The 21459-nt window shown below is 37.2% G+C and overlaps 1 protein-coding gene across 4 annotated transcripts in view; it reads right to left on the bottom strand.

Annotated features, from left to right (window-relative positions):
* The window catches only part of LOC125226024 (TBC1 domain family member 30), a 27116-nt gene extending 5657 nt beyond the window's left edge, over positions 1–21459 (bottom strand). For 3 of the 4 annotated variants that reach the window (XM_048129841.1, XM_048129845.1, XM_048129842.1), the window contains exons 1-9: positions 21282–21459; positions 20566–20718; positions 9579–9718; positions 5477–5602; positions 4708–4799; positions 4526–4619; positions 3894–4050; positions 3113–3284; positions 1896–2112 (exon numbers count right to left, since the gene is read on the bottom strand). In XM_048129841.1, the coding sequence (XP_047985798.1) occupies positions 1896–2112; positions 3113–3284; positions 3894–4050; positions 4526–4619; positions 4708–4799; positions 5477–5602; positions 9579–9718; positions 20566–20718; positions 21282–21405 (1275 nt within the window). In that variant the 5' untranslated portion in view covers positions 21406–21459. Of the gene's footprint in view, positions 1–1895; positions 2113–3112; positions 3285–3893; positions 4051–4525; positions 4620–4707; positions 4800–5476; positions 5603–9578; positions 9719–17801; positions 18986–20565; positions 20719–21281 lie in introns of those variants that run through there. The other variant, XM_048129844.1, reaches the window with a different exon arrangement.

Here is a 21459-nt window from a genome sequence, read left to right as displayed (position 1 = left end):
AGACGGAATAGGTACTTGTAGCTTGTAGGCTTAACTGGATGGTGATAAGCAATAATGTGTCAACCCACAAAAACTAAAAAAATGAGATTTTAATGCCATGTTATAGCTGGATTTTTAAACTTCTATTTGCAAAAATGACCTTTTCATTTTGAAAATTTTTACTATCCCAAAAGTAAAAAAATAGGTTAACACAAATCCTTTATCGCGTGTTGCCTGTTTTGCATTAATGTGTCAAGAACCTTAACTTATTATAGTAATTGGCAGAAGACATATTTAAATTACAATAATGTGTTATGAGGGTTGACTCAACGATTTTTTTACACTTGACTCATTCTTGCAAAACGTAAAAAATGACATAGTTACCCACTATGAGACTTGAATGATTATTGCAAAATGATATTTTATTCGTTGTTTTATGCTACGACCCGTGTTATAAAACATAAGTCATTATTGTTAAATTATATTCGGGTCATAAATTGTTCGTTTTTGGTGTATAAGTACCATGACACTATATTGTAAAATATAACTTTTAATATTAATTTATGTTTGAATAAGTTATGACTTAGTCCATTAGTATATTTTTGCACATGAATGGTAAATTCAGTACGAAATTGAACATTTTAAGTTATGAATATACATGTTCGTTATTATAATTTGCAAACATTCTTTACAAGTACGTGTTTATATAAAAATCTAATATAAGCTACTATTTTTTTATAATTACTAATTACATTAAGACGTGTTAATGTATGCATAAAAATATTGTTTGATTTTTGAATAGTTACTGAATGGTAGTTTATTATTTTGTTAAATATATTTTATGTTTTGTTCTTGTACAAGTCATAAGTTATTCATAATTTAAATGACTTAGTCTATTTCTTAGCGTCAAAAAATATTTTGTTGTATATTTTAGATAAGTAGTTTATTTTTTTTAAAGATGATTATTTGGTTTTTGTAACGATTTTTTGTTGAAAAAGCACAGATAATTTAAATATGTGTCTAGAAATGATCATTACTCTAATAGTTAATTTATAGTATTTTATTCAACAGGCGTTTAAAGGAGGTCAAGAAATATGAGTGGCGTACTTTCCACGAGTATTTTGGAGTCAGTTAAACACCATTGCATACAATACTTTTACAAAGACCATGCACTTGGTTTTTAATAGTTTTTTTTTAATAATTCTCGCGAAATTCACACTGTTTCCTGTATTGCAAAGGTTTGCACTGTCAGCTCAGCTGCCCAAAGCCTTTCCGCGCACGCACGCAGTATCGTTAATGCAATGCGTTGCCATGATTACAGAACCAAACAATGCGTTTTCAGTTTTTTCGATACGCACAATCCTGTGAATGACGAATAACAGTTCGGGAGTAGAAAAATCATTAAAAGGTTTGATTAATAAATAATGTATTGATTCCTACATACCTAATAACATAAGTGACCATGACTGATATGTTACTTAACACTTATAAAGTTAAAAATATGCATAGGTAGAGTATTTTACAATAACAATTTATGTGCTTTAACATGTTTATTTAAGACTCATAGATATTTTTAAACAATTAGCAAAAGTGGGTTAAGTATCATAACACAGTCTTGAAAAAGTTTGACGTCGTCGAACAATTCGCAATAAAAGAAAAGGGCATTATTTCGTCAAATTGAAGTTTGTTTTGAAATTAAGCTACAATAATCACTACTACTGAACGTATTATAGCTGAAAAACACAACAATCTATATAAAAACAATTTTTTTTAAGAGAAACACAAAAAAAATGAGAAAAAATCTTTAGACGCCATTTTCTCAAAATGGTTGGCGTGTGGGTTGACACATTGTTGCTTATCAGCATCCTTTCAGCAAAGTTACTTTCTTACACTGTAAACGAAAGAACTGTAATTACCGCAGAGTGTAAAGGCGGTTGAGCCGCCGGCGCCGGCGCCGGCGGGGCGGGCGGAGTGACCCGGTATCTGTGCAGGCTGCGCAGCCTCGGCAGCTCGGGCACGGAGCCGAATGCCACCACCCGCGCCACCAGCGCCTCCCCCGCCTCCCACACGGCGCCCGCGCCGCCGCCCATGCAGCTGTAGAACTCGTCAGCAGAGCGGGCTGACAGGATGCGGCTGAGAGAAAATAGCATTAAAAGTTTCTGATAGAAAAATCTGACTATTGGATTTACTATGTGGTATATTTATAAGAAACTAACTATTGCCTGCGGCTTCGCTCGTGTTAGAAAGAGACAAAATTAGCCTATGTCACTCTCCATCCTTTCAACTATCTTCACCTAAAAATCACGTCAATTCGTTGCTCCGTTTTGCCGTGAAAGACGGACAAACAAACAGACACACACACTTTCCACTTTTTTAGGGTTCCGTAGTCAACTAGGAACCCTTATAGTTTCGCCATGTCTGTCTGTCCGTCCGTCCGTCCGTCCGTCCGTCCGCGGATAATCTCAGTAACCGTAAGCACTAGAAAGCTGAAATTTGGTACCAATATGTATATCGATCACGCCAACAAAGTGCAAAAATAAAAAATGGGAAAAAATGTTTCATTAGGGTACCCCCCCTACATGCAAAGTGGGGGCTGCTATTTTTTTTTCATTCCAACCCCAACGTGTGATATATTGTTGGGTAGGTATTTAAAAATGAATAAGGGTTTACTAAGATCATTTTTTGATAATATTAATAGTTTCGGAAATAATCGCTCTTAAAGGAAAAAAAAGTGCGTCCCCCCCCTCTAACTTTTGAACCATATGTTTAAAAAATATGAAAAAAATCACCAAAGTAGAACTTTGTAAAGACTTTCTAGGAAAATTGTTTTGAACTTGATAGGTTCAGTAGTTTTTGACAAAAATACGAAAAACTACGGAACCCTACATTGAGCGTGGCCCGACACGCTCTTGGCCGGTTTTTCTTTATAATATTAGTAAGAAATAATTTCGTGCTCATGACACATTTGATAATAGAAACGTTATTTCTTAATTATCTTTTTACGGCAGGAAAAGTGTATTAGATATTCATATAGGTATCATGCTAGAACAATGGGTGTGTAGATTGAGTAGAGCTTCGTAAATTAGTTGTTTTTTTTTATGGAATAATCATAGATCCATACTTAATTACTTACTCTTGAAGCATATCCCAGATAGCCAGGGCAGTCAGCAGCAAGATTTCATTTCCATCAAGTAGAATGAGGTCCCATATTCTTAAGAGGGATTCCCGAGGCAGCCACGTGGCATACAGCGTGAGGAACCATTGCATTGTGAAGACGTCAGGCAATGGGGGTTCTACGCCTCCACCTGGAAAAAATATATCATATAATCATTCAATATTTCAAAGCAAATGAAGATAAGGGAAAATATTTATGGTTCAACTAGACCACATAGGAATAAGTCTTCCAGACAGTCACCAAATATTTGAAGCGAAATTCTACAATATTCTGTGGAACATGACGATTTTAAAATTCAAAGATCGAAAATAAAGTCAAATTTTGTAAAGACAGGCCCGAGTATAGCTGATGTTATAGAAATTTTGTATAAAGTATTCCCCTCCCCCCCTATTCATAAAAAGGTTAGGAACCGATTAGTTAAAAAGTGTTTTGACCCTTTCTGATATGTTGACTTAGGTATTTGTGAGAAAGGGAGAAAACAATTTTTAAATAATGAGTTCAGTAACGTCACAGAATATATAATAGTACAAGTACAGAAGGCTCACTCCTTTGATATTCACGAAATGCCGTCATTCTAAATTCTTAGCTACATTAACAAACGGACCGCACGCGACCAGCCGACATTGAATTCTATTGTGCCGCGCGAAGGTCGTCACCATTGTATCGCGGCGATAGAATCGCGGAGTGAGCCGCCCCTGGTAACTTTTTATGAATAAGTAGATACACAGCAGTTACACACCGTCCGATATCCTCTGCAAGTGGTCCATGTGGTTAGCGAGCCTCGGCAATCGCAACCTCAGCAAGTCTCGGAAGGCCGCCATGTCGGCGGACAGACCTCGGAGGTCGTCTGCGAAATAGCCCTCGGGAAGAACTGCTTCCACCAAGTATATCATAACCTGTGGACATACAGTTAGTTAATCTGAGAACATGTCGAAAAACTTACGGGTGTTCTGCGTGCGTAGCCAAATGCATAAACGCCCACGAAACGAAATGCTCGTAGATATCTATCTCTATCGCTCTTGTGTATTGCCGCGACAGAGCCAGACTACCTTTCGCGGCGTTTCGTTTTCGTTTCGCGTCGTAGAAATGCCATTCGGCTACGGGGCCTGTTCAGACATGGGAAAACTCATTCAATAAATATTGAAGAGTAATGTAACTTATACCCGTGCTGTTAGGTCTATTGTGAAAGATGGAGCAGTTACTATTGCTGTATCTAATATTAAGTAGAAATACTTTGCAAGTTTTAGTAGGTTAGTAACTATAGCCTTAGATGAGAATCACGCATCTCGCAGTATATATCAATGTCTCATCTCCCTGAAACCTATAGATAAATATTAATTATTTTCTTAAAGCCAAAATTAGGTGACTAACCTTTAACGACTCGGATTCTGATTTGTCCATAACTTCTAGAATAATTGCTGCTAACATATTGAAACCTTGGCAGTAACCAACGTCCTTGTTCCATCTGTAAAAGTAGACCAGAATAACGTTAAAGTTAAAATAGAAATAAGACATTAAAAATAGGAACAATAAAAATTATATAATCTAGTTACCTTGCGTAGGCCAACAGAACTCGGCGCAGCATAGCTTGATTCTCCCGCCCTTCCGTTCCGCAAAAAAGCGAGCAGCCGGTCCGGTGCAAATCCTATAAAGCAAATTGTACTTTATGTTATTACCGCCCTTGCAACCTCGGCCTTATTTAAATGTATTGATAAACCGTAAACGTTCTAGTGCAATTTCCGGACAAACTGTCATTGCTGAACAAATAAATGGTTTTACGAGAGTTTTTATTGCTCTATTTACTGCGGAGTACGTAACTTAATTTGATGTGACGTAGTGCCAAAGAGTTTGTGTATCGAAGCCTTTTATTACTGAGTTTTGGCGAAAGTTGTTGAGACACATAAAATACTTACGGCCACATTCAGGGATAAAACAATGTCACTCGTGTCGTTTATGCCCAAAAACTCTTAAATTAGTGGGAATGGATGAAACCTTTCTGCCAAACAACTGCGCGGAAGTACCTACGCGCACTCTGAGGTGTGTATGGAACAGCGGTCAGTAGTTTATCAGTCAATCCTGACTATATTATGCATCCCGAATTGTGAGTCTCTGGTTATTAGTCTACGAACCAGCTATCAACTGTCAGACAATGTTTTAGTTTTTCAGCAGATAATTCCGATACCTTGATGACTTGTACCCCGTGTTAATCGTGTTATGTGTCATCGGCCGCAGAGGCACGCACGTTCCATTACTGGTCAATCAATGTTCCATTGGCCAGTAGCCTGAGTAGCCAGTCGGTCCTCCTAAATACAACTCAGTTACCTTGATGATTTGCGCCCCTAGCTCCGTGTCATCGGGCTGTGCCGTGCCGCGGAAGCACGCGCGTTCTGCCACTGGCCAGTCTATACCCCGCGCTGTTAGATGCCGGTCTGCCAGGGTTGTCCATAGCTGCAGGTGAAAAAAATTCATAAGTTTACTATCAATCAATCAATCAATCAAATTATTTTTTCGTAATAAACTTAAAAACTACCCATTATGCATAAAGTATGACTACTAATATTAGAAATCAATTAGATAGATGATTTGTATTTTTTTTATAAAGAGGGCGCTACCTTGTACAGCACGTATTTAAGCTCAGTGTCAAAAAATATATTGGACCTTAGGTCCAAGGTCCAATATCTTTTTTGGATATTGTTGGTCCTAATAAATTCGGTCATTGATTTCACTCTTGGTGTGTTATTGTAGTAAATGGCGAACGAATTAAGATCATTTCAGTCAATTAATAGGTACTACATTGTATTAAGTACGTACTATTTATAATTAAGTTGGTAGGCACCTATGGTCGGTATTGTTTTTGATCCCGGACCAAAATAATCTTCGGCAAAATACATTTATTATACAAACCAGTATTTCGGGAAACCTTACATTAATCCACGCTTTAATAAATAAACAACTTTCCTCAAGTTTTGTGACGCATGAATTTGTTTCATAAACATGGTCTAAATATAGAGTATGTACAAACCAAAGCCTTATTGTGTGTTGCTTATTAATTTTTGTTTTTTCCATGCTACCCGTGCAAGAGTGCTTATGGAAATGCATAATTTTGAGCCTCACACTGTTAGTGCTCTCATGCAAAATACCTCGTCTGACTTGAGTTCCTTAACAATCTACTATTATAACGGGAAAAAGAGCAATAGACTGTTCCTAGTATCCCATATTCTTCATAGTTTTAAAGTATAAGGTAATGGCGCCTATTAACGTGGTACTTAAGCAGATTTCAAAAGATACCAAAAAATTAAGGGTATCAAAGCTCATTAACGACCACAAATATTTTTTTTATGGAAGAGTATTTATTGAACTATTAGTTTTGAAGAGTTTTAGGATCATTTTAGTTTATTATATGTCATAAAATGACTATTGAAGCCAACATACCTAAATTTTCTATTACCGTGGTAATGAACAGGTTGCAGTTCTATTAACGCGAATTGAGATTTCATTACCGAGGGTATGAATGACAGTGTTTTTCTGCCATCGGTAAATAGAAACCCATCTCAAAATTCGGAGCTTAATACCGACGGTTGAATATACAAATTATGACAAATACATATACCTATACTATCCTCCTTTATGAATACCCACAGAAGACTCAGTTTCACCTAAGAAATCTGTACTTACGGTACACTAAATGTCATATTTTGATACAAGACTAATATGTCGCTCGGTAATAGATACTTCTATAGGAACCCATTACCGACCCAAACAAATATTGCATGGATCGGTAATAGATTCTTATATATTCTATTACCGAGGGTTATCTGATCGTACCATCGGTAATAGGCATAAATTGGAGTATTATAAAATCTAATTCCGACCCATAAAAACAAAGTCATACAGATGTATTTTCATTACAAATCAAAATAAAATATTGCAACCTTATATTTAAACCAAGCTTACATAACTGGTAAGTAAGCATCAGACTTTATGTCAATGTTTAAAAAATTGACAAATTAACGGTTTTCATAGAAACTACGAAATCAGTCATGAAGTTTTTGCTAAAAATTAAGGTTTTGTTGAATAATTTTCATACCGCGTAAATAGTTCTTTGATAGCGTGAATAGATCAAGATTGAAACAACTGTAAGACATTATATAACTGATCACATATACTTAAAATAAAGCAAAAAGAACTAATATCACTACTTTAACTATTACCGTGGTATACCACAGTAATAGAATCTACTCACGAAATGGCGCCTTTCACCGCTGTCTTTTAATTTCCACTTTAAACACATTTCCAGGCTAAACAATAGGTAAAAAGTACTCAGAAGTCATGTAGAAAAGTATAAACAATAATTTGAAATGCATAACTTTCACCTGTTTGCCATAATTATTACGTAAACTACTAAATGAGATTGGAGTTCACTTAGGTTTAGCGTCACACGTCAGTATGACACAACCTCTTCTCGCGGCCCCGTGGCAAAAACTGTCAAATAGCGAGCGTCTTCTTTCATTCACACTCTCTATCGCCTATATGTGCGTTAGTCAACTAAACAGGCTTCCTTTGTGTGAGTAACTTTTTTTAAGAAATTGGTCGGTTTGCCTATAAAATGCGTATTTGCAAATGCGGCGGTAATGGACGTCGATTTCGATACCCGCGTTGATAGCCGCCGTTACCTTATTTTATGGTGGGCAAATTAATATAGCTTTTTGGATGTTCCTGAATTCCATTAAAATATACTTTAAAGCTACAGTGAAACCTTTTAAAGTATTAACAACAAGAACACCGAATTTGCTTACATTCTAGGATATTATAATTCACAAAATTTGGCAAACATATAATGCATTACTATCGTACATTATTAAATATATAAAAAACAGTGCCCGAAGTTTTAAAAAGAGCAAAATCCTCGGCGCTCCGACACTGATGCGCAAAGTTTATGATCTGTAAATCCTTAAAGCGAATCCAATGTCTCCCTGATATCGTAATCTGTGCCTTTACGTAGTTAGGAACAATCTCAACGTTCATTTGAATACCAAGGTAGGTAAAGCCTGACCAGAAATATATAAGTACGTGCCATGTTGCGGAATTTCATTAGAACAACTTTCTTCATACTATACTGAACTCTCAACTGAAGTAGTGAATGAAAGGGTGTCATGTTGTGAAGTACTTCATTTGAATCTTTCATTCACGAACTACTCATTTCTACTGAACTGTCATCTGTCATTTTTTGGCCAGGGGGCCAATTTTTGAATCACGGCCATTCGATTTCGTGAAATTCGTTCAATAAAATCTCCACTACTAGCGATTTAAATTCTACTAGCAGAATCGAAAACGAGTGGTCATTACCACTAGTTTTAAAATTACTAGCTGTCTCTTCTCAAAAATAGCATTACGTCGTTTTCCACAGACTTTCGAACGGCGAATTCGTGAGTTCGAAATTCAAAAATCGATCCCCAGGCTTTGTGTTGTTTTGCACTCAATACTTTCAATGGGTATTTTTCAGTACAGGGGACCGATTTTAGAATCTTGAACGCATGAATTCGCTGTTCGTAGGTCTGTGGAAAACGACGTAATGCTACGACTTTCGAACGGCGAATTCATGCGTTCGAGATTCAAAAATCGATCCCCACATGGTGCTTTTTGTTCGCACTAGTGCGCAAAGTGGTTTTTGCGCGAATGCAAATTGCTGTTCGGTTCCATTACAACACAACGTATAAAATATTAGATCCTAGTTGCTATCAAATAAAATGGGTACTAGATTCATATCATGAACTTCGGTTCTTATTTCCGTGTCTCTCATTTCATTGAATGGAAACGGCAATATATCACGATTTAAACCCATATGTTAACACATTCGGTCCGAATCGTTTAACCTTAGGACTTCTGAGTTGACTTCTCATTCGAGGTAATGCAATGACTTTAATTTGGAGTAGTTCTTAGAGAGCCCTGTTAACTTCGGAGTACGGTCACGCGCGGTACGCGACAGAGTCTTTGCGTAAATTGCGTAAACTAATTTTTTGCAATATACAAACTCGTAAATATACATAAACAATTAAAAATAAAGTAACGATGGTTAACTTGACTGTGGACCTCGAAACCATATAGGCCACCTTTAGTGCGTTTTTAGTGTTCTCAACTCCAATCCGATATCGGATGTAGGACCGATATCCCATATATATAAGCCGCCATATTTGATTTTTGCCTTTGAAATTGAAACCTTTTCTACATCCGATATCAAATCGGAAAACGCACTTAGAGTGTAACGACACGTCAGCTAGCAAGTAGCAGTGAGTGCGTGCTAGAAAAGAAAGGTAAATAATTTGTTTGGACCGTCAATCCAACAATGTGGGTCCAAGTCCCACCAGAGTTGATAGGCAACGTTACTTTTTATGTGAAATTGAAATGAAATGAAATTAGACGTTACCTTCTTGCGGAAATGCGTCGGCACGCCTGCGGGCAGCCGCGCGACGAGCCGCATAGCGTGTAGCCATTCCGCGTAGCCGCCCTCGCCCGGGCCTTCGCCGCCGGTCGGCGCTAACCCGAACCGGGCGCCGGGATCGCCCGCTGCAATACAAATGTGACTTTGAGACTTCTACATAAACCACAGAATAAATATAATATGTTATAACCACAGAATAAATATAAAAATTACAAGACCTTTTTACAACAACTCAGGCATGGCTCGATGACCATAACCTAACAATAAATTTAAAGAAAACTAAAATTATCCAGTTCAAACCGGTACAGAAGCAATCACTCCAAATGTCACTTACGATTGACAATACGCCTATAGAGGAAGTATCGGAATTTAATTTATTAGGAATAAATATCGACTCAAATATAAATTGGAAATCGCATGTACAAAAAATCTGCACTAAACTGTCTCGATTTATATACGCTCTCAGCGTGCTTAAAATAAATACTAACTTTGAAACGGCGTTGTCTGCATATTACGCGTACGCAAACTCTTGGCTTAATTACGGAATAATATTGTGGGGTGCGAGCACAGAAGTAGACCAACTGTTTGTTTTACAGAAAAAATGTATACGCATCCTTACTAATACGCGAATACCTAATAGCAGCCGTCCTCACTTTATAAAGCATAAAATTCTAACTTTAGCTAGTATGTACATTATGGAAGCGGCCATGTTTGTCAGAAATAACGCAAACTTATTTCCCTTACAAAAAATCACCTCAAATAGACGGAACAGAATTCAGTACCTTTTACCAATTTCAAATCTAGCTATGTATAGAAACGGCCCCCATTATAGATGCGCTACCATAGCCAACAAGCTACCTCAACAGTTATTGCAGGAAAAAAACATCAAAGTATTTAAAAGTAATTTAAAGAAACTTCTCCAAGACAAATGTTACTATACAATCGAAGAATATTTAAATGACGACACTTTGCCAAATTGATTTTGAAGGACATAACGATTATTTAATTTTAATTTCAATTATTTATTATTTACTATTAAAACTTCTTTGTACTAAATTATTGACTACCTATTAATTATTTAAAATTTTATGATCACAAATTATACTTATATTTTGTCAGTAACTGTCAATTATAAAAATTATTATTCAATTCTCATCTCCATGTATTAAGACTAATTTTACTTTACTTTACTTTTAGTTTACTAAGTAGTCCTTAAGATTATTGCCATGCCCTAACAGGGTATCATGTACCTACCTTATAATATTTGAATACCATCCTATGTAAAATGAACATGATTGCAATAAAGAATGATATGATATGATATATGTACCTATACCTTCAGAAAGGACACTTAGCACAGGGTCGAATCGTGGTTGTAGAAGGTATATATCTTTCTGATGCGTGACAGTCGTGGCACTAAGTATCCCAATCGAGTATTTAAGGTTATCAAAAATTATGTTAATATCTAATCTGTGATAGCGCACGCCAAGAGCCATCAAGTTGTAACAACCCTAATAATTGATACGTAGCAATACTAGCCGAACGTTGCTTGAATCGACCGGTCCGAGGAGTGTCGAACCACTGCATATAAGTACTGTACACGACTATAATCAGGACTAACGCGAGTCAATTCGCCGCTAGAGGCGCTATAAGTGTGATGATGGTCTCAAATGTCACTGCTTCTGAACAGCTTACGCGCTTCTGGTCTATTTGTTATGATAATACGGTTAGTATTCATATGTATAAGTAGCGCCGGGGTCGCCCGCTGCAACACATTGACAATCTTCTTACTAAGAATCGTACCTCAATTTTTTTGCGCCACCTCTCATAATTGCAGTGATAATGCCTACTTTATTTGTTTCAAAATGTGTATTGACGTGATATCGAGATAATATCATGATATTGATATAAAGAAATATATCAATTGTTCTTATAAAAAATAAACATGCAAAAATATTTGGGAAAATAAGATTTTTGCCACTTCCAGGCTGCGAAACAGCGCCATCTAGTTTTATCCCGAAACGGTCCATTTTATTTCATTTCATTTTATTTATTTCTCACATATAAGGTAACAGTGTTTCACCAAAACGCTTACACTTAAACAGTTATTAGATCAGTCAATGAATGCTCAAAAGGGGGGTCTAGGTGGAATGGCCGAAAGCAGAAAGTTTCACTACGGGATGTTGTTAGGGATAGTCAGGAGACATACATACTAAAAGTCCTCGGACTTTGGACGTGAGCTCGAAGAGGGGGGGATGAAAAAGGTCCCATTTTTTGTTTTTTTGCTCAAATTTCAAAAACTATGCGTCATACGAAATTTTGGTTTACTACACTTTGAAAGCTTATAAAATTCTCTACAACTCTGACCTAGAAACTTTTTTTCTATTCTTAACCATTGTCTAGGTATGAGCTCCTAAAAACTGTTAATTTTTTAAAAATCGTCCCCCCCCCCACTTTTTACTTCATAAATTGCTCCATATCTTGAAAAATATTTATCTTAGACAAAAGTTTTCTGAAAAAATCTTGTAGATCATTCAAATACCTTTCATTGCTTCTGTGTCATGTACCGTTGAATAATTATACGACTTTAAAACGAAATGAAACAACAAATGTATGTGATAAACGTGTAAAATATGTATTTCATAAACATGATTGTATTACGATTTTCATTCACACAACAGGTAACAATTCAATTAGCTGTACATAAAGGCCTTCTCGCACCCACATCTACCACTACTACCATCTGTGGTGCACCGGCAAAATATTAACTTCAGTATTTCTTCCGGAGCAGCTGGTACTTTGGTTTGCACAGGAATCAGTAAGTTGCTTTCGTTCCGTGCCATCGCTCATGGGAGCCTGGGGTCCACTTTGACAACTAATCCCAAGATTTGGCGTAGGCACTAGTTTTACGAAAGCGACTGCCATCTGACTTTCCAACTCGAAGGTTAACTAGGACTTATTGGAATTAGTCCAGTTTCCTCACGATGTTTTCCTTCACCGAAAAGCGACTGGCAAATATCAAATGACATTTCTCACATAAGTTCAGAAAAAATATAATATAATATATAATAATTAGCTGTTTGTTACTAGGGTTATATTGTTTATTCTGAAATTCTAAGCTGTTGGTATATTAGCGAGGGAGGTAAAAAAGTGTGGAATACTGATATGTACAACTAACTAACTTAGTTTCGGAGGTAAAAATTGCTAATAACAGCTTAAGTTACAATTATGTCCTAACTCTTAAAAGTTTTCTACTACTATTCTACTTTAAATCAAATTTTAACGTAAAAAAAAGGTTTTTATACGTACTTGACGAATACTGGACCAAGTGCGCTAAAATACTCGTATACTGGATCAAGTACTCTTATATCATAAACTGTTATAAATTTGAAATTCTCATGAATGCAGGAATAACCTCATTTATTCAGTTAAAACAAATCCGAATTTTTATGTTATTACGTAAACAAATATGTTAGTTATGTTACTTTGTACCTTTGAACGGCTCTCCTGTAAAATCATGACTTTGCACTTGCCTCAGTATCCTTAGGAGGTATCGATATAACTTGCACGTGTTTTATTTACTCGCTGCCTCTTTGGGCGGGACGGTACTAATCGGTTTTCTTTGTTTGTTTGAAATGTTGTTGGTCTCACACCTTACTACTGTCAACACTGCAATTCTCTATTATAACCTTGTGTGTTACTGTGTTTGTTGTCCCAAATAAATTAAACAAATTGAAACTGTTTCTTCCATGTCGTCTGGATCAGATGTGACAACTGTACGTATCTTAGACAATATCATCAGTGTCTTCCTCTATCCTGGGGGTGTCGTTGACTTTCGATCCGGAGGTCGCGGGTTCAAACCCGGCTCGTACCAATGACTTTTTTCTGAACTTAATATGTGCAAAATGTCATTTGATATTTACCAGTCGCTTTTCGGTGAAGGAAAACATCGTGAGCAAACCGGACTAATTCCAATAAGTCCTAGTTAACCTTCGGGTTGGAAAGTCAGATGGCAGTCGCTTTCGTAAAACTAGTGCCTACACCAAATCTTTGGATTAGTTGTCAAAGTGGACCCCAGGCTCCCATGAGCGATGGCACGGAACGAAAGCTACTTACTGATTCCTGTGCAAACCAAATTACTAGCTGCTCCGGAAGAAATACTGAAGTTAATATTTTGCCGGTGCACCACAGATGGTAGTAGTGGTAGATGTGGGTGTGAGAAGGCCTTTATGTACAGCTAATTGAATTGTTACCTGTTGTGTGAATGAAAATCGTAATACAATCATGTTCATGAAATACATATTTTACACGTTTATGACATACCTACATTTGTTGTTTCATTTCGGTTTAAAGTCGTATAATTATTCAACGGTACATGACACAGAAGCATATGTACACACATTATGAAAGGTATTTGAATGATCTACAAGATTTTTTAAGAAAACTTTTGTCTAAGATAAATATTTTTCAAGATATGGAGCAATTTATGAAGTAAAAAGTGAGGGGACGACGATTTTAAAAAAAATAACAGTTTTTAGGAGCTCATACCTAGATAATGGTTAAGAATAGAAAAAAAGTTTCTAGATCTAAGTTGTAGAGAATTTTATAAGCTTTCAAAGTGTCGTAAACTAAAATTTCGTATGACGCATAGTTTTTGAAATATGAGCAAAAAACCAAAAAATGGGACCTTTTTCATCCCCCCCTCTTCGAGCTCATGTCCAAAGTCCGAGGACTTTTAGTATGTATGTCTCCTGACTATCCCTAACAACATCCCGTAGTGAAACTTTCTGCTTTCGGCCTACTGATGTGCCGACGGAAAGTTTCCAAAATTCTGAAATTTTCACACAGGAAAACTTCGGAAACTTTTCAAACTTTGTATGGACAATTGTATGGATGGAAATTTTCCATTTCATAAATTTAAATTCCCTTTATTTTTCGTGAAAGTTTCGTGAATTTTTCAAGAAATTTAAGATATTTTTGGAAAGTTTCCGCAACTTGCACATCATTATTTCGGCCATTCCATCTAGAATCGTTCGTTGACCAAGCTAAGATCAAGAAGGCTTACTGTATTGTGGGTAAAAAGTAGGTATATACTTATTTCAAAAGTTCAAAATGTATTTCAAAGCGTGCACTAATCAGTTGATATTTGACGCTTACACTGGCTTGGAGGTTCTTGTTTTGTAAGGATTATTCACACTATGATAATATAGTATTAATATTGAAGATCATAAATCTTATTTTTATTCCCGACTGCCATGCATAATGCAATGACGCGTTTCAAATGAGTCATGAGATTATCCAGAGGCACGTCTTTATTTATTTTATGTAGATCTACATTTTTTTTTACAAAATACATGTAAAACTATATCTTCTGATATTCTTTTTATACCATCCGCAATGTGAGGTATATTATGCTCTCGTCTTTTTCAGTTATTTCTATCGGTAGTGCAAATACTGTAACAACAGACAGTGTTATAAAATAAGCCCAAGCTGACTTTGCAGCTATTTGATATTGTTATGTGCTAGCTCGCTGGAGAGTTAACTTGGACGCTATGCGCCCACTATGCATAAGGATGTAGTATTATTTTTGGGGATGTAATGTATTTGCATTCGAAATGTGTTTTCTTCAAAAAATAATATCAATAAGTACTTTTTATAAAACAAAGTCAAAAAGGCATTTTTAAAGCGGTTTCCAACTATATTGAGAATGGTACTTCTTCTAAGTTAGGTATAAAAAATTTTAACACCACCCGTGCAAAGCCGAGGCAGCTATCTTCATACGATACAGCGATGCCAAAAACATAAACAGCGTGCGTAGCCGAATGGCATTTCTCCGACGCCAAACGAAAACGAAACGCCGCGTCAGTTAGTCCGGCTCTGTCGCGCCAATACGCACGAGCGATAGAGATAGATATCTACGAGCGTTTCGTTTCGTGAGCGTTTCGTGAGTGTTTGTGCCATTCGGCTACGCACCCAGGACTCCGTCGCCGCGTTGAAAATTAATGCAAACAGCCTATTTGGCTGACACAAAGCAGGCCATTCCGTCTAGCCCAGCTCTTCCGTGAAGTTATGTACAGTCAACCAATTGGAACCCTAGGTAGAACACTGTAGAACTATGTCATAGTGACGTTATAAATCAGATTGTAAGAAATCTCTTACTGCTTGTCATTTTGACAGAGTGGCCTAGGGTTCCAATTGGTTGACTGTACAACACTTTGCGGAGTTTTGTTACCTTATTTTTCCGGAGAGATTGGATCCACAATTTGACAACCCGTTCCTATCCTATTGATTTCATATGCCACTGTCTGACAGTACCTATGGCTTAATTACTTCTACACTCGTATGTTTAAATATGAGTTCGTCATCTATGAATAAAATAAGGAATCGATGAAATTTAAATGTTGTGTAGTGCTTCAATAGGTAGCAGATGAAACAACGCGCGAAACTTATTTGACTTCCCGAATAACTTTTCTAAATATAGACCAGGTAAATCTGTACAGTTCGTGATCAAAAATATTAAAATTTAATTATTCTTTCTATGTTTAGACACATTTCTCTTTTTGTTTAGCAGTTACAGAATGGTATTAGTAACTTCTGACGCGTTGTTTGATCCGCTACTTTTGATGCTGATTGCTGACTCTACAAAATGCTTATTGTTCAAGAACCAGGAACATGTTGATTTTAATTTTCGGCACAGTTACATAATGTGCTAGTTACTGTATGAGACTGCTCGAGTTTAAGTCCCTTTCTTAATGATTAAAAAAAAGGCAACAGGAGCGAAAATGCTAAAACGGAAAGGCCCCTTTCAATTTGGGAATTTTAGTGAAATATACTCGTGTTGTTAACTGGATTTATAGAAAAAAAATATTGTCCATTAAGGACAGCTCAGTTAAAACATATTGCTAAAAAATCGAGGTGCTGCTCTCGACTGTTTCCTCCTCCAAAACTTAATCAATCGGGATGAAATTTGAGAATCTGAATTACAATGAAATGGTCTGTTTAGTCGTTTAGTTTTTCTTTGCTAATTTTTACCAATTTTGAATATTACAGCTTTTTTTTTGCGCCATAATCAATAAGGCCGTTTTTGAAAATGTTTGATGAGCTCTAGCGTGTTTAAAAATAAAAATATAAAAAAAATCAAAACTCTACGACATGGATAAAAATAATACTAATCTGTGTTGAAAAAACCATTACTCTAGCTTCAAAAACCAGGAAGGAAATAGTCGAGAGCGTCTGGAGAATTGACCCCTCCTCTTCTTCTTCTTTGTGATCTTGCAGTTACAGGTTGCTAGCCCATAACCTCCGGCCCTCTGCATGCCGACGGGTGGTAAGGGGGTGGCGAAATTCTTAACCAGTTAGTTGAATCATAATCTTAGGTACCTACAATACCTACATATTACTCGTACATAAAAATCATTACGATTTTAAGTAAGTAATACAACTCAATTTCAATCCAATTTATTTATTTGGGTCAAGTTAGTAAAAAAACGTAGGCACATAGACCGTTTTCACATTATCCGATCCGATATCGGATGTCGGATCGGATAATGTGAAAACGCACTTAGGCTGGTCGCTTCACTTATCAGTCCTCAAGTAAATTTTGCCAAACGAAAGAAACGAAATCAAAATATACCTAGCTAGGTATTTAATTAGACTCTTCGTTATTCGTGTCTTATTAAGAACATTCATTATTTCGATTGAGGCTTAGTCTTTGCTTTTTATGTATTACTTAATAAATACATAATTACGTTCATGTTAAATGATTTCATAGGAAATATTTTCATTAGTTACGTTACTTATCCTTTTACCTGATTTTGATAACGAAGTCATAAGTATTTTTCCGGGAAAAGAGCGGTGTAATTCATTGTGTCTTTTAACGGTTTCTGTCAGATTAGTTCCTTTCAAATGAAAAACTTTTAATTATGTTCTAATGTAGAGATTAACTAGCACTGCTTACTCAAAAATATTTTAAATGATATACATTTCAAACACATTAACATAACCTCAAAACATTATATTTTATTCAGCACCACATTCAATTAGAAATTATAATTTATCTTTAGTAGATTTAGTGTAAAACTGCATCAGCAGTCATTGAGTGAATGTCAAATATCATTATAATGAGATAAGAGATTATATTATGATAAAAACTTTAAAGGCTTCAGTGGAAAAGGTCATTTCCCCATAATTTAATTTAAATACAGGTACCTGCTCCTGCCCTCGACGAGGCAGCCAAGTTCCGGAGAGAGTTGAGGATGGCACTCATCTGTCCTGGCCCAGGAACACATTGGACAACACACGCATATCACTACACCACCACCAAGTCCGCCTCCCACTGCAGTGTCACTGCGGACGCGACCATCCTCCACCTCGACACACCACTCCCGATATTCCCAACAAAAGCCACAGAAAACCGGGAAGGCAATTGTGAATTATCCCCCATATCTCGACGGCATTTGAGACTGCGTATTCGACCAGCTGATGCGATGTTTACTGGGAAAGTCGCGAAATAAAGCGACGGGACCGCTGGCCCTGTACCAAGTTAATATCGAAAATCGCCATATCGCAGGACTTGAATGCAGTCTCGTTGCCTGTTTGCATGATAAGGATATGAACGGGGAGCTTCGTGGTACCTGCCACGGGCATGCGCCCTGGAGACTGGAAGCGGCGTGCTAGTGTGCGTTGTGTATCGATTTCGCGAACTGCCTGTGTACGTCAGTGTCGAGCCATATTAGACGCGAGGCGCTGATTCTAGTTAAGCTTAGAAGTGCGTAATGTTATTTTAAGTCATTATGAATGAAATTGTTAGTTGTAACATTTGCCTTGTACATACACTATTGTAAATTTTTAATTGGATGGAAGTCCCTGCTTATTTTTTTTTATATGTGATAAAAGTACAAGTATGTCGTTACGAAAGCTTGTACGGTAACGACATAATTGCAAGAAGTATCGATTATTCGCGAGGCATACTGCATTTTGTCCAGCTTGGGAAGATAATGAATCTACGCCCATCCGAAAATTTGCAGGGTCTATGAATCCATTTTTGAAGTGTCCATGCAATTTTGCAGATTGCTGTACACATTCTAGAGTGGCATGTACGCAATGTACGATTGAATCATGATTGTAACATAAACAAGCAACCCGGAGTTGTGGTCAAATACATATTTCCATGTGCAAGGTGCAAGTGCAAGTAACCACATAGCTAAACGTCGAGTAGGTAGTAATGTATGTAGTTTCGGCATTGTGATATTGTTGTCCATGTCCGGTTATATTAATTAACTAGCTTTTGCCCGCGGCTTCGCTTACATTAGAAAGAGACAATAAGGAGCCTATGTCACTCTCCATCCTTTCAACTATCTCCACTTAAAAATCATGTCAATTCGTTGCTCCGTTTTGCCGTGAAAGGCGGGCAAACAAACAGACACACACACTTTCCCATTTATAATATTAGTATGGATTTATTTGTAAATTCTTTTAATGTGTATTTATTTTATTTAGTTTTTTTGGGTTGGGCTTGGCTGAGTGGATCAGTAGTCTCACAAGGGTTGACTTTGTTAAGACTAAGGTCGATCAGTTCTAGTTCAGTTGCTTCTCGACCTTGGCATCAAATTTGATACAGATGTTTAATGAGTAAAAAAGGTGGTGCTTTTGTAGTTTCTCAGTAATGTAACAACAACAATATACTTATATTTAAAATTGCAAACGGGACTTAATCGCGTATTTACTATGTTTTAAACACTATGTTTTAAACACTAACCTCCGACGTTTCAAGGACGGCATTGTCCCCGTCAAAATCGCCAGGTGAACAAGTCTGCCGTTGCTGAACACTTGCTACAGTTAGGGCCTAACCATTGGATTGAGCTTCACAACCCTAAAATTCTCTCTACAGATCGTGGGTATTATAGTAGAAAAATACGTGAAGCCATTGAAATTAAGAAGTATAAAAATTTCAATCGAGACGAAGGTTTTAATATCTCATCCACATGGAACCCGGTCATTAGTAAATGCAAGAAGAAACAAATATCGCGGGTTGAAAATCCGAATATCGTGAGTGTTGTGTGTCGACAAGGTGACATCCCTAGTGCACAAACTGTTCAAGTGGGTAGTCAGGACCAGGTGCGGGTAGTTCGAAAAACTCGTACAGCTAGAAGATGTTGATGTCAACTTCAGCCAGTCTGCTCCGAGACCACGGGGACAATGCCGTCCTTGAAACGTCGGAGGTTAGTGTTTAAAACATAGTGTTTAAAACATAGTAAATACGCGATTAAGTCCCGTTTGCAATTTTAAATATGTGTAAAAATCGTGAAAGTTTGAATCAGTGTTTAACAATATACTTAGTTACTGATATGCAGCAGCAGTACGGTGAAGGCAGCACACAATCTCTTTTGTTGCCTACGCACTCGCAGCCAGTTTTCCTCCTCGGTAGCCTGCATTTGTAGTTCTTTAGTACCTAACGTAACAATAAGACTAATATGCAGCAGAAGTACCTAGGTACACAGCTTCTTATATTATCGCCGCAGCCGATCGCGCACTCGCCTTGTACGCACTTTTTTTATAAATACTACGTCGGTGGCAAACAAGCATACGGTCCGCCTGATGGAAAGCGGTCACCCTAACCCATGTACGCCTGCAACTCAAAGAGTGTCACATGCGCTTTGCCACCCCATTAGTAACTTGTACACTCCCTTTTGCCGTGTTAAGTATAAGTACACAGCAAAAAGGAGTGTACAAGTTCCAAGGAGGGTTCGGGTTGCCGACGACTCAAAGGACAATAGACGGAACAAATTAGTTCCGTAAGTCCTCCCGTCGTCAGCATACCGCACGTTGAGCCTTACTCACCGGCAGGAACACAACACTATGAGTAGGGTCTAGTGCTATTTGGCTGCGGTCTGTGCCAGCCGCTCGCCTGCCACTCGCAGCCTGACTTGAGCCTGCTTTTGGGTCGATAATGTTACTGCAAAAGTATAGTTACTGATATGCCGCAGCAGAACGGTGAAGGCAGCACACAGTCTCTTCTGTTGTCGCCTCAGCCGGTCCCGCACTCGCACGCTCCGTGCCAGTCGCTCGCCTGCCACTCGCAGTCGTACTTCCCACTCGATTGCCTGCTTTTGTAGATCTTCCACGTCTGTATGTCATTAAACCAAAGTTAGCATAAATTGTTCATTCTCAAAATACATACGTACGGTCTCATTGCCGCGACCTATATAAAATGTATGGAATAGTCGTGTAAATCAGACGCAGACATTCTTTCTAAGAGAATGACCAAACTTTTTATCAATTAACAATTTTAATTATGCTGAAAAATGCCTACATAATACAACCATGAAACGCCAAAGTTTTTGACTTTAGCTATTGCTAAGAAACTTTTATTGACCTGCACAACATCCTTTCATGGACTCTATGGTTCTTTCATGTAATTTAATATAAATTATGTTCTAACTCTTCTGAGATACTTTATACTTTCCTAATGTAATATTCTATCATCCAGATTCATTACGGATTTCTTAATGTGAGATTAGACCGAGTCCCCAGGGGTAGCCCTATGAATGTAATATAGTGTAGGTACATTGTACGCTGAACAAGATCAGATTTTGATTACTTTTATTATGTTCGAAGAGACGAAAATTTAGATGAGAGTACGTCATAAATTCACTGTATATTTCATATTCTTTGTGAATCGCCACGTACCTAATCCTTCCAAGTAACTTCGCTCGAATGAGTCGTCGTGATCGTTGCAAATTGACTGTGAAGACGCCAGGGATGCGGCTGAAGTTGATCTAAAGAAATACATATATAGTACATAGTGAAACATTTGAAAACGACAACCAATAAGTATATTAGAAACTGTGATTAACTTGGACCAGGA

The sequence above is a fragment of the Leguminivora glycinivorella genome, chromosome 5 (genome assembly GCF_023078275.1).
Source record: "Leguminivora glycinivorella isolate SPB_JAAS2020 chromosome 5, LegGlyc_1.1, whole genome shotgun sequence".
Classification (NCBI taxonomy): domain Eukaryota; kingdom Metazoa; phylum Arthropoda; class Insecta; order Lepidoptera; family Tortricidae; genus Leguminivora; species Leguminivora glycinivorella.
Note: the sequence above shows the minus strand (reverse complement) of the source record. Positions and strands in the feature narration are given on the sequence as shown.